The sequence below is a fragment of the Hylobates moloch genome, unplaced genomic scaffold, assembly GCF_009828535.3.
Source record: "Hylobates moloch isolate HMO894 unplaced genomic scaffold, HMol_V3 SCAFFOLD_14, whole genome shotgun sequence".
Classification (NCBI taxonomy): domain Eukaryota; kingdom Metazoa; phylum Chordata; class Mammalia; order Primates; family Hylobatidae; genus Hylobates; species Hylobates moloch.
Window position 1 is genome coordinate 61,327,745 of NW_026652289.1, and position 13,372 is coordinate 61,341,116.

General features: G+C 38.6%; 1 protein-coding gene across 9 annotated transcripts in view; it reads right to left on the reverse strand.

The window, feature by feature from the left end:
* The window catches only part of IQCH (IQ motif containing H), a 257,935-nt gene that overhangs the window by 89,382 nt on the left and 155,181 nt on the right, over positions 1-13,372 (reverse strand). For all 9 annotated transcript variants that reach the window (XR_009209572.1, XM_058427228.1, XM_058427227.1 and 6 more), the window contains 2 exons: positions 9,330-9,602; positions 4,603-4,794 (listed from right to left, as the gene is read on the reverse strand). Coding sequence is in view for 8 of the 9 variants with exons in the window: in XM_058427228.1 (XP_058283211.1) it covers positions 4,603-4,794; positions 9,330-9,602 (465 nt within the window). In the remaining variant the exon portion in view is untranslated. The remainder of the gene's footprint in view (positions 1-4,602; positions 4,795-9,329; positions 9,603-13,372) is intronic.

Here is a 13,372-nt window from a genome sequence, read left to right on the forward strand (position 1 = left end):
TGTTTAACTAGCATATACACTATTATTGTAGCTATGAGAAAGAAATATTGCATATGTAGAAATTAATACACAAAAATGAAAACAACTATGTTTGGGGAAAGTGATTATGTACTTATTTGGTTAAATTTGTTTTAATCTTGTTATTTTATCTTTAAACTTTTCTAAAAATGATGTGATTACAAGCAATGGCTCTTTGGGATCACCTAATAAATACCTACTAAATTCTACACAGGACAACGAGCTCTGCCATTCTGCAATGGCTCCTGTGACCTAGTTCCAGGGCCATTCTGAATGGACAGAGATCTTCACAATGGAGGTGGAGATGCAGGGAGTTCTATGGCATGAAATGGTTAATGATTCTCTTTTGTAATTGTGTTTTCTGTTTGTTGCCTTAGTTCTAAAAGGAGGCAAAACAACTGTGGTTTATTCTACCTTTTCCAGGCATAGTTCTTCTCCTACCTTTGTGATCCCCAAATTAATATCAAATGTCAAACAAAGTAAATCAAAGTACAAATAAAGGTAAAACTGCTCTTGCAAAAGGCTAAAATAGCAATGTTTACTAGAAGCATTCAAGAGCCAGTTCAATTTCCTTTTTCTCATTAAGGGGTAAAATAGTAATGCCAAGACCACATCCCAGAATCTCCAGGGTAACAGAGGCCCCACGAAGGGCTGCACAGAGAAACTTGAAAGTAAACTGGCTTAGTGCTTTACACACAGAAATTGTTCTACAAAGATCTCTTGCAAAGCAGTGTCACCAGTAGCATCACTGCCACTAAGCCAATGTCCCAGGAATTGAGGAAAGGAAGACACCCTTAAAGAAAAAAACGGAAAAAAGCCACAAGGACTAGTACCACAGTGTCTGCCTGGGTCTCCCTAGACTGTCTTAGGTGAGTTTACCCAGGAATGTTTCTCCCCTACATGTTTGCCTTCCTTTGTTTAAGCCTTTATTCCTCCTAAATGAAAATAAATACCCCCGACTGGGGAACGGGGAGTTTGGAGTGTGTGCAAGAGTGTGGATTCATTAAAACTTAACGAGCAGAGTACTTAAGTGAATGAGTTTACTGGAACTTGTTGGGGGAAGTAGGTTTTGTTAACTGGTAGGATGAAGAGAATAGGCTTGGTACCAAGTCACCAAGAAAAAATGATAGAGTTGTGTTCTGTTTTCATTTTGGCCTTCATGTAACATTCTACTTTTCCTAAAAATCACCTACAGGTCTCTACTGAATTTTTTTAACCATGACTACAACTTTTCAGCATCTGCTGACTTCAGGACTATTTTAATTCTCAACTATAACCAGACAGATAACTCTGGTTCCAAATTACATAGGTGAAAAAAGAGATGACTTTTTTTTTTTTTTTTTTTTTTTTTTTGAGACAGTGTCTCACTCTGTTGCCCAGGCTGGAGTGCAGTGGTGTGATCTTGGCTCACTGCAACCTCTGTCTCCTGGGTTCAAGCAATTCTCCTGCCTTAGCCTCCTGAGTAGCTGGTATTACAGGTGTGCACCACCACCCCCGACTAATTTTTTGGTATTTTTAGTAGAGACAAGGTTTCACTATATTGGCCAGGCTGGCCTCGAACATCTGACCTCAGGTGATTCACTTGCCTTGGCCTCCCAGAGTGCTAGGATTACAGGCATGAGCCACCACGCCCAGCCAGATGATTTTTTTTTTTTTTTTGAGACAGAGTCTTGCTCTGTCGCCCGGGCTGGAGTGCAGTGGCACGATCTCGGCTCACTGCAAGCTCTGCCTCCTGGGTTCACACCATTCTCCTGCTTCAGCCTCCTGAGTAGCTGGGACTACAGGCGCCCGCCACCATGCCCGGCTAATTTTTTTGTATTTTTTTAGTAGAGATGGGGTTTCATCGTGTTAGCCAGGATGGTCTCAATTTCCTGACCTCATGATCCACCTGCCTCGGGCTCCCAAAGTGCTGGGATTACAGGCGTGAGCCACCGCGACCGGCCCAGATGATCTTTATATTAGATACTTGAGTCTGCACTGAATTCTGTCTACATCTAAAACCAGTATCTGCATAAGATGCAAGAGAATCTCAAGAGTTCAAACTCCCATAAACAGCACTGTTTTTAATCTGTTGCCTACAACATACCAATGAGAAAAATCATGGTATTGCATCATAAACTGCTATGCAAATGATGCTATTTGTAAGTATTAACATAATTTAGTGCTTACAGTCATATTCTCATTTCTAATAATTCTCCCAGAATGGAGTCTTTCTCTGGACTCTTAGCCTGCAGGATAGTCTTTCATCAAGAAGCTGAAATTTTTAATAACCTGCCAGCATATGTTTTGTATGTGCCAGGCTAGGCTTGATGACACAACATCTTCATTATCAAAAGAAACAGGTCTACAAACTGTAATAGGACATTAAAACATGCCTGTGCTCGTAAAGTAATGCTTTGATGTCTAAATGTGCACCATTACGATGGTCTTCTGGAACAAAGGAGAATTCTAATCCTAAATTCTCAATAGCTACACTCAATGGAGACTGCAGCTCACCTCCACTCCGAATATGATTTCACTTTGAAGGCAAAAGAATGTCAATAGGCTCCTACAAAAAAAAAGAGGCACCTTTTCAGAACTACTTTATTTTTGGCTTCAGATCATGGCTAAGCACTGGCCTCAGACTGTAAAGAGATTTCCGAATAATTATATATTTTCCTTGTTAAGTTTTAAAAAATGATTTAGATAGATTATTAATTATTCAAGAGCTTTGCATTTAATAACATTAACAACAGTGCCAAATGTATTTGGTGCCAATTAAAATGCTATGGTTTAAAATAACTGAAATTTAAATAATGCACAATGTGGCTTCTAAATACAATTCAGCCAAATGTCAGTATTTTAAATATTTTTTAAAGTCAAACATTTCAAATTTATCATAGTCTAATGTCAAGAGAATTCTTTAAAAATTATTGGTTTGAAATACTGAAGCCAACAAATACTTTGCACATTAACACTTCAATGTTTTAAATAAAAAAACATATTTTTATGGTTTAATCTTAACAGTGTTACTTTAAAAAAAATCTATACAATATGAAATAAAATCCAGTTCAAAGAGAATATAAGGGAAATCTCTATGGGCCTCAAAATTAAATACATTTTCTTTGTTTTATCTTTATCTAGAAGAGTAATTCATTTTGGTATCCTTTAAATAATATGTAAAAAGCTGGCCATGACAGGTACTGCATTTAGTCCATTTACTGATGGAGGGGAGAAACGAAGCCCAGAATAGATCATGGGGAAACCAGTCACATTTGTCAAAGGGAACTCTCTCTCCTGACTGTTCTCTAGATTTATTCATCACTCCACTTTCCAAGAATAATGTGGTTCCCTCAGGTGTGCCCCTCCCTCTCTATCACTTGTGTCTTGATTCATATACTTGCGTAGTGGGATGCTCAAAGCGGATGCAAATCACTTTGCACAGCCCACTGCTATGTATGCTGGTAAGGAAGGAACCAGTTAAGGGAATTTGCATTGAGATTTTCCTAATTGGTTATGCTTTAACCAGCAGGTCAGCCAAAACAGAGATCTGGGATTAAGAGAAGCCAGGCAAGACTGGGGATTTCTGGATGAAAAGCAAGATAGTTTTAGAATGGCAGGTTTAATTTATATATTAAACCATATAAAATTACTTTAATTAAGCAAATTTGGAAGGGACTAAAAGGTTGTACGATTCATCGCTTCACAAATGTGCATGGAAAAAATCTATACCCATCCATTCATACTAAGACTTTTTACCTACAGCTCAGTTTTTGCTGGGAGATTTTCTGGCTGGAATATACTATTTTCTCAGCATCTCACAGGGACCAGCAGTTACATAAAATTCCTTGAATTGTCTTCAAAAACATATGACTGCTGACAGAATGCTATTATACATTAGCTTCCAGGTGACAACCATTCACTAATAGAATTTCTATCTCATAATAAAATACAGCTAGCTTAATAACAACAGTTGTTAGAAGCACATGATCAAGAACCACTCAGGGCAAATTATTAGATTTGTAATGTTACCTGAATGTGATAAAAAATTACTTCCTAATTATCATAATCAATTTCAAGATGTGAATGAGGACTTTTAGGGCCCAGAGAAGAAACACTGAAAATAACCCAAATTGTGGATCATACTTGTAATCCCAGCACTTTGGAAGGCTGAGATGGGTGTATTGCTTGAGCTCAGGGGTTTGAGACCAGCCTGAGCAACATAAAGAGACCCTCCTCATCTCAATAAAAAAAAGAAAAAGAAAAAATTAGCCAGGCATGGTGGCGCATGCCTGTAGTCCCCACTACTCAGAAGGCTGAGGTGGAAGGAGCCTTCTGAGCCAGGGAGGCAGAGGTTACAGTGAGCCCTGATTGTACCACTGCACTCCAGCCTGGGCAACAGAGTGAGGCCCCATCTCAAAAAAGAAAAGAAAAGAACTCAGTCAATCCCATTCATTGTGTATATAAGGAAAAAGGTCCCAAGAACGGCACTGCTAGCAGGTGACAGAGCTAAGTAGAGAGGAAAGTACTTTCATCTCTTAGCTGAACTTTTTGCTTCATCCCGTTTGCAGACACTGCAGGTTTAAGTCACCATTGAATACTCACTTGTGCCCATTTCTTTCTCCAGTCTTCAAGGCCATATCTGCTACTCTCCTTTAGCACCCATTTGTAGCACTTTAGGTAGGAAGGAATATCACAAAATGCAGTCCCATTTCCTCGGAACTCAGAATCCATCTTAAAGAGCCAGCGCTGTATTTGCAGGTGATCAGTTATCAGCTGACTCAGCTGCTCTATCATCTGTGGGGCCGAAGACACAGCCACATTTAATACAGTTCATTTCCTGGGATTCCTTTTTATCGTGCCAACTTAGTTGCTGTACTTCTCATGTGTCTTTACTTCTAATGGTCTGTTCATTTGGTTATCTTCTAGTTATTAAGACAGATTAAAGAAGTTCAAAGTGATATAAATATGATGCAAAAGAAACCATTAACCAATTGAGACCAAAGACATGTTTAAAAGCACAGTCTTATTTATGAGAAATTCTGAAATTATCATTTTGCTGGCTTTTGAAGGCAAAAGAAAGAATCCTTGAATGCCTGTAATTGAATCTTGATATTGTTTTCTTTCTTTTTTGGAGAATTATGCATTTACTTATTGATTCCTCAAATGATGTTTTAATTGTTTCAAGACTAGAAAGAGTTACAGTCTTGAAAACTTTAACTGTTTGGGGCTTTGTTGAGCTTTTTACTGCTATAAACTATAAAACATTTAATTTTTTCCTCATTAATGTACATGAAATACATTTGTTGGCTGGCCAATTGGCCAAGTTTAGTATATGTGTGATATAAACAAATATATTTTAGAACAAGACAGATAAAGGAGATAAAACATTTGTGAAAGCAACCTTCCTGGCATACACACCTACTTGACTTTTTATTTGAAACAACATTTCCTCAAGAACTGGCTCAAACACATGGGAGTTTAAGGGATAGAACAGTACTTCAAGCTCTAGTATCATAATAATGATGATGATGGTCTCTAAGATAACTGAACTCTCAGTAGGAGACAGGCCTTTGGCTCATGTCAGTTCTTTGCATGAATTTTCTCATTTAATACAATAATCTATGAGGTGGACACAATTACTAGTTTTCTTTTATATGTAAATAAACTGAGGTTCTGCTAATTTAAATAACTTTCCCACAATCACACAGCACTGAGTAGCAGAGTAGGAATTCCATTCAAGTTGCTCTGACTCCAAAACCTATGCTCATTCCCTCTTCACCGTGCTGCTTATCCCAACCCACAGAGAGGTGGAGAAGGGTGAAGTGGAGAAAGAAGTCAGAAGAGGAGCATGATAAGCCACTTTCTTTACACTCAATAAGCCATTTGGGGTGAGTTTGAATCAGATAAAAGTCTATAGCAAGATGACTTAATTATAAGTAATACTCTCCTGGCAGAGCCTGGGAGAAAAATACCTCATTAGCTCACAAAACGATTTTTCTGTCTTGTCTTCTTATCAGACTTTCCAGTCTATACTTCCCAGAAAGCAACAAAATAACACTAAGCTTTTTGTCTCCGGAGCCTTCCCATGCTGTTCTTGGCTATGGTTTTCTGTACGGAAGGACTCTGTGACACTCTTATCCTCTTTTTTGATCAGATCTCTTTGCCCACAATTTTTTTTTTTTTTAACTAAAGAGTGTGAAAGGACTCATGATTTACAGTTCTGTTGAGGTTTGGAGCTATCAGATTAAAGTTATTTTGATTAAAGGCCTGATCTGTTCTTCTGGGTTGTTATCTGTCCAGCAAATCTTCCTGGGGATACTATACTACATGGCAGTGTGGAAGAGACAGCAAAATGGCCATACTCGGGTTCTCTGGAAACCTCATACAACTATGGGGTATTCAGTGAGGGTGAAATTAAAATTATCTTAGCTCCCTAATTATCAAGTAGTGTTTATTGATGATTTGGGTGTTTAAATGACAGAACTCTGGTCTACAAATCATATGGTGATGAACACAGCCTAGGAAGGTTTTTTAAATATGCCTTCCAAAGTTGTTTCCTTATTTCTCTAATGTGTTGAGAATATAGATTTTATATTTAATCATATTTTGCTGTATTATGATCACACTTTGCAGAAGTAGAAATGGTCTTTGGCCTGTTAACATCAGATAAAATTCTTTTGCTAGTGTAAGGAAAGGTGTTCTGGCATAGATTTTTAAAAATTACATATTTAGATATATTGAGGTTTCGACTACTAACAGAATTATTATCTATTTCTTCCAAATCCTATTATTTGTTGCTTCTGAGAATCCTATAAATGGGCATCTGTTGATGGATCCCCTACAGTAATGAAAAGGATCAATAGTATTGTAAAGACTGCACCACTGGAAAGAATTATGTGCTATCTTTAAGTGAAAATTGAACAGTGCTTTAAAATAGCATCGCTATTTTTGATTATTTAACCAAAGCTGTCAATATTTCCCATGGAGCATGTTCCAGAAAGAGAAATTTCACAGTTACTTTATGGATCAAAACAGGAAATGCTCACTGTGTTCATTCTAGATTTAAACAAATTAATCCTAAACAAAACGACTTCATGCTATTTCCGAATATTTATCATTTTTCTGTTTGAGTCTATCTGTTCAAAAGATGTAATAAATTTTTTTAGCTGTGATTCGTTTTATCCTGGTAAAGAGCAGAAAAATAATTACTGCTAAAGTCCAACTGAAAGTCAGAAATACTTAATAACCTAAGTTAAAATAATCGCAGTTTTCTTTCACCAGCTTTAAGTTTATGATGCACATGGGTAAAAAGTCAGTGTTATTGATTCATCCCCATCTGCAGATTCAAAATGCTGACATGCTCAGATAGATTAGATAGGGTAGTCACTATCTGGAAAAATCTCAGTGGAGTATTTTAATTCTTGATGACCTCAGATGTATGTTTTCTAAACAAGTAGAGTAGAACTCAGTGAAATATTGGTTTATTGTTGTACACTTTGCACATACCATAGGTCAAATGACGTCTCTCAAATTTGATGTGTCTCTAAGGAGGTTTTTAGTTATACTTCTGAATACTAGCACTAGAGGGAGATTTTACTGCATTAAATGTGCCTGCATCTTTAACTACAATCAACATATGCGGTTCTGAAATATTTCATAGCAAAGATTGCCTGAGATTTCCTCAGTGAAGATGAAGGCAAGACTCAATATAAATATTGCACATACATGTTAAAGTTTTGAAGGTTGTTTAATGTGTAGTACATGTGTGCAATAATATCATTTAAAAATTTATTTTGCTTGTAACAGCCAGATATTCTGCTGCGAAGCAGAGTCAAGCAATCTACCTTGTTATCTTCAAATTCCAGTGGTGGCTAATGACAATGGAAGTGACACAACAGCTCAGGAGGAGCCTCTGTATTCCACTCCTACTAAAATTGCCTGCGACTTTCCTAGGTTGTGATACCGTTAAGAGAAACCTCCTTCATGAGCCCATGAACATTGCCCAAGAATACTCTAACAAGAGTGAAATACTTGCTGGCAATTTAATAAGCTAATAGTATCTTCAAACTAATCTCTGCAAAGTATGATTTGTTGAAAGGCTAGATTTTTGAGCTCAGTGGCTGTGAGGTGCAGAGCATCATGATCAGGCAACTGAGAGTAGGAGGGGATCCCTAAATATCGTCCCTCACAAACTGACTCATTGGGCATGGTTCTCTGGTTTCCCAACAAGTGGGTAGGGGGGATAATTTGTGATTGGCTCAGAATAATGGTCAAGAGGTGTACTGAAACAGAGGTTAGGAAATGTTAACAGCCATTTGTGTTTTAATTTTCTCTATTATGAAAACAGATGGCAATTAAATGGGAGAACACCTGCCAGGGCTAACTCAAAGAGAAAACATTTCTAGTGGCTAATACATTTCTCCCAGTGTTTTAGACCCTGACTATCTGCTGGAAGTATGCATAGCCACACACTTGGTCCAAGGCAAAACCAAAACAGACAGTTTTATTCCTGGAGCTGTCTTACTTCCCCAGTTTTATTCCTGGAGCTGTCTTACTTCCCCTTTCTGAGATCTTTCCCCTCCTCCCTTTCGATCGCTTCCTGAAGAACGAAGGAAGTCTGCAGCCCTCTGTTCACAGGCCCTCTGCAATCTGACCCAGTGGGGAGGCTCACTCACTGGAGTTTTCCAAACCCACTGCTTTTAGCGAAAACTGACTCTCCTATTTCTTAGGATCCTATTTAATGACTGGCAAGCTGATATGATGATGAATTAATCCATGTTAAAGCATTAAATATTGATAGCAGATTAGTCCAAATGATATATACATTTTAACAGTGCTTATTCCAAATGAGTAAATAGTTTGGAAATTCCAGCAATTTCTGCAAGACTAACAGGAAAATACTTTAAAACACAAAGTTCTAAAGTAGATTCCCTCAGGCCAGGCGTAGTGGCTCATGCTGGTAATCCCAGCACTTTGGGAGGCTGAGGTGGGCAGATCACTAGAGGTCAGGAGTTCGAGACCAGCCTGACCAACAGGGTGAAACCCCATCTCTACTAAAAATACAAAAATTAGCTGGAAGTCACTGAATCTGGGAGGTGGAGGTTACAGTGAGCCAAGATCACACCACTGCACTCCAGCCTGGATGACAGAGTGAGACTCCATCTCAAAAATAAATAAATAAATAAATAAAGTAGATTCCCTCAAATCAACTCAAATATTCCACCTATTCTTCATTGGGTAGGTCTGGCTCCAGAAGACTTGGAAATTGTCCAAGATCAAGAGGATGTTTCAAACATTTGAACAGAGCTTCACTTGTCCACCCCACATACCTGTTGCTGACTATAAATGTCATATATTCCAGGAGGAACTGCCACATTGGCACTGTCAAAGACACGTTTACTTCCAGATTTGGTACTATAAAGATGAGCTAGTTCAGGCTCAGAGCCCAGGATGGGTATGTCTAACATATCGGCCACAGCTAAATCATCTCTGTGGAGGAGCCCGCTGACGATGTAGGCCTCTGTTCCTCGGATGAGATTTTTTATTCTTTTGATTGCCTTGGGACTGTACATCAGGTGAGTGGCCAGGCACATATGATGCTTCTGGGGGAAGATCATATTATTCTTGTTAAAAGGTGTCCTTTTTTCTAGTCCATACACCTAATTTATAATGTTGCACATAATAAATACATTATTAATAGCAGGCTGGGTTATGACCTATCCTGTTGTTTAGCAGTTTAAATTGATAAAAGCTGTTGGGGTAAGGTTCCATAATCGCTCACATCTTTAGTGTTTTGGAAATAGGCTCACTGGGAATAGAACTAATTACTACACATCTGTATTTATTTGATCCACATGGAATTATCCTTCTGTCAGAAGGAAAAGAGGCTGGCGGCCTTTGGGTAATAGTGATTCATCTCTGCAACACTTCTGGCATGGTTTAACACTAAAGTGTCTGGAAAATCAATACAAAAAATGAAGAAAAAAGCCCCATAACATTCTTTACTATATAGATTCCTACTCTGGCAACTCTTTAAATGCTTGAGTAGGAAAAAGGCACTTGACTCGACACCCTCCTTCCAAAATTCTACCGCTAAATCTGCTTCAGATAATACGCACTTTTATAATGATTATCATGGTTCTAGGCAACAACTCTGGAAAGGATTCACAAATAGAAAATAATTGAAAATTTCAGCAAGACTCAAATTCATTTTTCAGTGAAAAACTCTTTTTGTTTTATTTTTGACTAGTTAGACCCAGCTCAGCAATACATATGACTGTCTCATTCAATTAAATAAATAATTCTAGCTAGTCTAATGGGGGCAGAGGAAACAGCATACATCAAAACTAACACAACCACGTTTCTGCTTTCGAGGGGTGAGGACACCAATAACAGTTAACACATAACTGAGTGGGGCGGAGAAGGGCCATAAGGATCTGCCGAGTCCTCGAGAGGCATGCTGGTGGGGAGCGCTGAAAAGGCAAATACACATTCTCCTTGTGCCTCTGTTTCCTCATCTGTAAAATGAGTGTAATAACAGTATCTACCTCATAAGGATGCTGTAAGGATTAAATGAGATAATGTATGTAAAGCACTTATAATAGTGCCTTGGATATAATAAAGACTTAATGAATGTTAGCTAGTACTATTATTATGAAAGAGGTTGGGGTTGAGGTGAATTCTGAAGGATGGGTGGGATTTTATCAGGTGAAGATGGGCATGGGAAAGACATTACCTAAGGATAGAATAAAATAATCCAAGATTGTTTTCCTCCATCTAGAGAAGAGGGCAGCGTGGCACACAGGAAAGTGATGGGGCTTTGGAGTGAAACAGGTCTGGCTTTGAATCTAGCTCTATCACTTATACGCTCCATTAATGTAGGCAAGTAACTTAGACCCCCTGAGCCTGTTTCTTCACCTGTTAAATAAGACTAAAAATTACCGATTTGCTGGGGTTGCTCTAAGGCTTTTAAAATAAGATCACAAATGTAAAATACCTAGTATAATACACAGCATTGATACTCAACAAATGGTAATAGTTATTATTACAGAGAAAACCCTCTTAAAAATAAAGTCAGGCTAGGCGCCGTGGCTCATACCTGTAATCCCAGTACTTTGGGAGGCCATGGCGGGCAGATCACTTGAGCCCAAGACTTTCAGACCAGCCTGGGCAACGTGGCAAAACCACCTATCTACAAAAAAATTAGCCAGGTATGTGGTGGTACACACCTGTGGTCCCAGCTACTAAAAGCCTGAGGCAGGAGAATCGCTTGAGCCAGGGAGGTCAAGGCTGCAGCGAACCGAGATCATGCCACTGCACTCCGGCCTGGGTGACACAATAAGACTCTGTCTCAAAAAAAAATAAAAATAAAAATAAAGTTATTAAAATGTTATGCAAATAATATAATGTAAAAGTGCCAGGGTCTCAAGGGAGTTGAAGGGATTTTATAGACCAGCATCTACTACCCCAATTCTAGTGAAAAATTATCTACTCACTGCAGCACAAAAATATGGAGAAATGCTAAGTGATTGTTTCAAGGAATATCAGATGCACCAGTTTGCAAATTGTCAGAGAGTATAACTCCTGAGTATGGGAGAAAGAGAACTGGACTGGGGAGAACACCTGCATTTCAGCCCTGAATTTGTAATTTGCTAGGTGATTTAGAAAACTCAACCTTTCTGAGTCTCAGTTTCTCATATTCAAATGAGGGGTTGGATTAGAAGCCTCTAGCTCTGAAATAACTTTCCCTTTAAAACAAGAGCTCTTTTGGACTTATTGCTTAATGGGTACAGAGTTTCTTCTTGGGATGATAAAAAGTTCTGAAATTGATAGTGGTAATGGTTGTACAACAATGTGAATGTACTTAATGCCACTAAACTGTACACTTAAAAATGGTTAAAATGGTAAATTTTGTGTTATATATATTTTACCACAATTTTAAAAGGCAAAAAACAGAGCTCCTCTGAGAAGAGGATTTACATGATTTCCCCTGTTAAGCCCTTCCTCCAGATTAGGTGTTCTATTCCAAGTTCCTCAGATCTACGCAATATGCCTTTTCTACCATAATTTGAAATCCTTTTTTTTTTTTTTTTTTGTGGAAGCAGGGACAGAGTTTCACTCTGTCACCCAGGCTGGAGTGCAGTGGTGCAAACACGGCTCCCTGCAGCCTTGACCTCCCAGGCTCAAGCGATCCTCCCATCTTAGCCCCTCAAGCAGCTGGGACTATAGGTGCATGCCACCATGCCCAGCTAATTTTTGTATTTTTTGTAGAGACTGAGTTTTGTCATGTTGCGCAGGCTGGTCGCAAACTCCTGAGCTCAGGCGATCCACCTGCCTTGGCCTCCCAAAATGCTGAGATTACAGGTGTGAGCCACTGCACCTGGCCTTAAATCCATTTAAAAAACATACTTCTGAGAATGCAGTTCTAGGAAACCCAATGTTCCATTTCACAATGGCCAGTGATAGCACCTGGCAGGTTTGTCTTTCCCATCTGGTTAGTCACTGTCTTTCTTTCTTGTTTATTTCATTCTTTTCTTTTTCCCATAAATTATTCCAATGAAGACATGTACAAAAAATGAACTGAATAGGTGACTTGAGTTACAATGTCCGTGGTGAGCTTTTCAGGGCACCCAGAAGAGGATTCCAAGGCAGCATTCTTTTCATGGTAAGTTCACAAGATCAAAGCCTTTGACATGTGATCTCTCATTTGATCCACATGACATTGAATCAATTAACTATCCCTATTTTGGAGATGGGGAAATTGAGCCTCAAGTGATTTGCTCAAAGTCACACAGCTAGTAAACAGCAGAGGCAGGATTCAAACCCCATTAACACAGTTGGCATGCCACTGCTGCCACAAGTTCCCCATTTTATCGAGCGAGTAGTAAAGATCTGGTGGGTATTTGAGATGTGAAGGGGGATGGCAGATGCAGCAATAGAACCTAATGTTAACATTCTGAGCACATTTCCAGCCAGGATGCAGTTCTGTCTCCTCTAGGTTTGCTTGTTTCTATTGGCAAGTACTCTACCCAACTCTGTATTATAGTCATCTGCAGGCATGCCCTAGACTCCAGGCAAGATGCTGCCACAGTATTGTGTTCAATATGTGTTTAATAAAGATTTAAATGTGAATGAGTGATGGCAAAGGATGTATCACTAATCACAGGTCTTGTATGACCATTTGGAGAACATCAGTATCATCAGATCCAGGCAGTGGATTAACACAGATGACAAAATCTAAAATGTTTCTAGTTCCATTGAATTATGGCTACATTTAATTTATCCCCATTGATTTTTTTTTGACCTGAGATAAAAGGTAGTTGTTTAGGATGTCTTCATAAACACTGAAATGTCTAAAAATAGACATAATGAC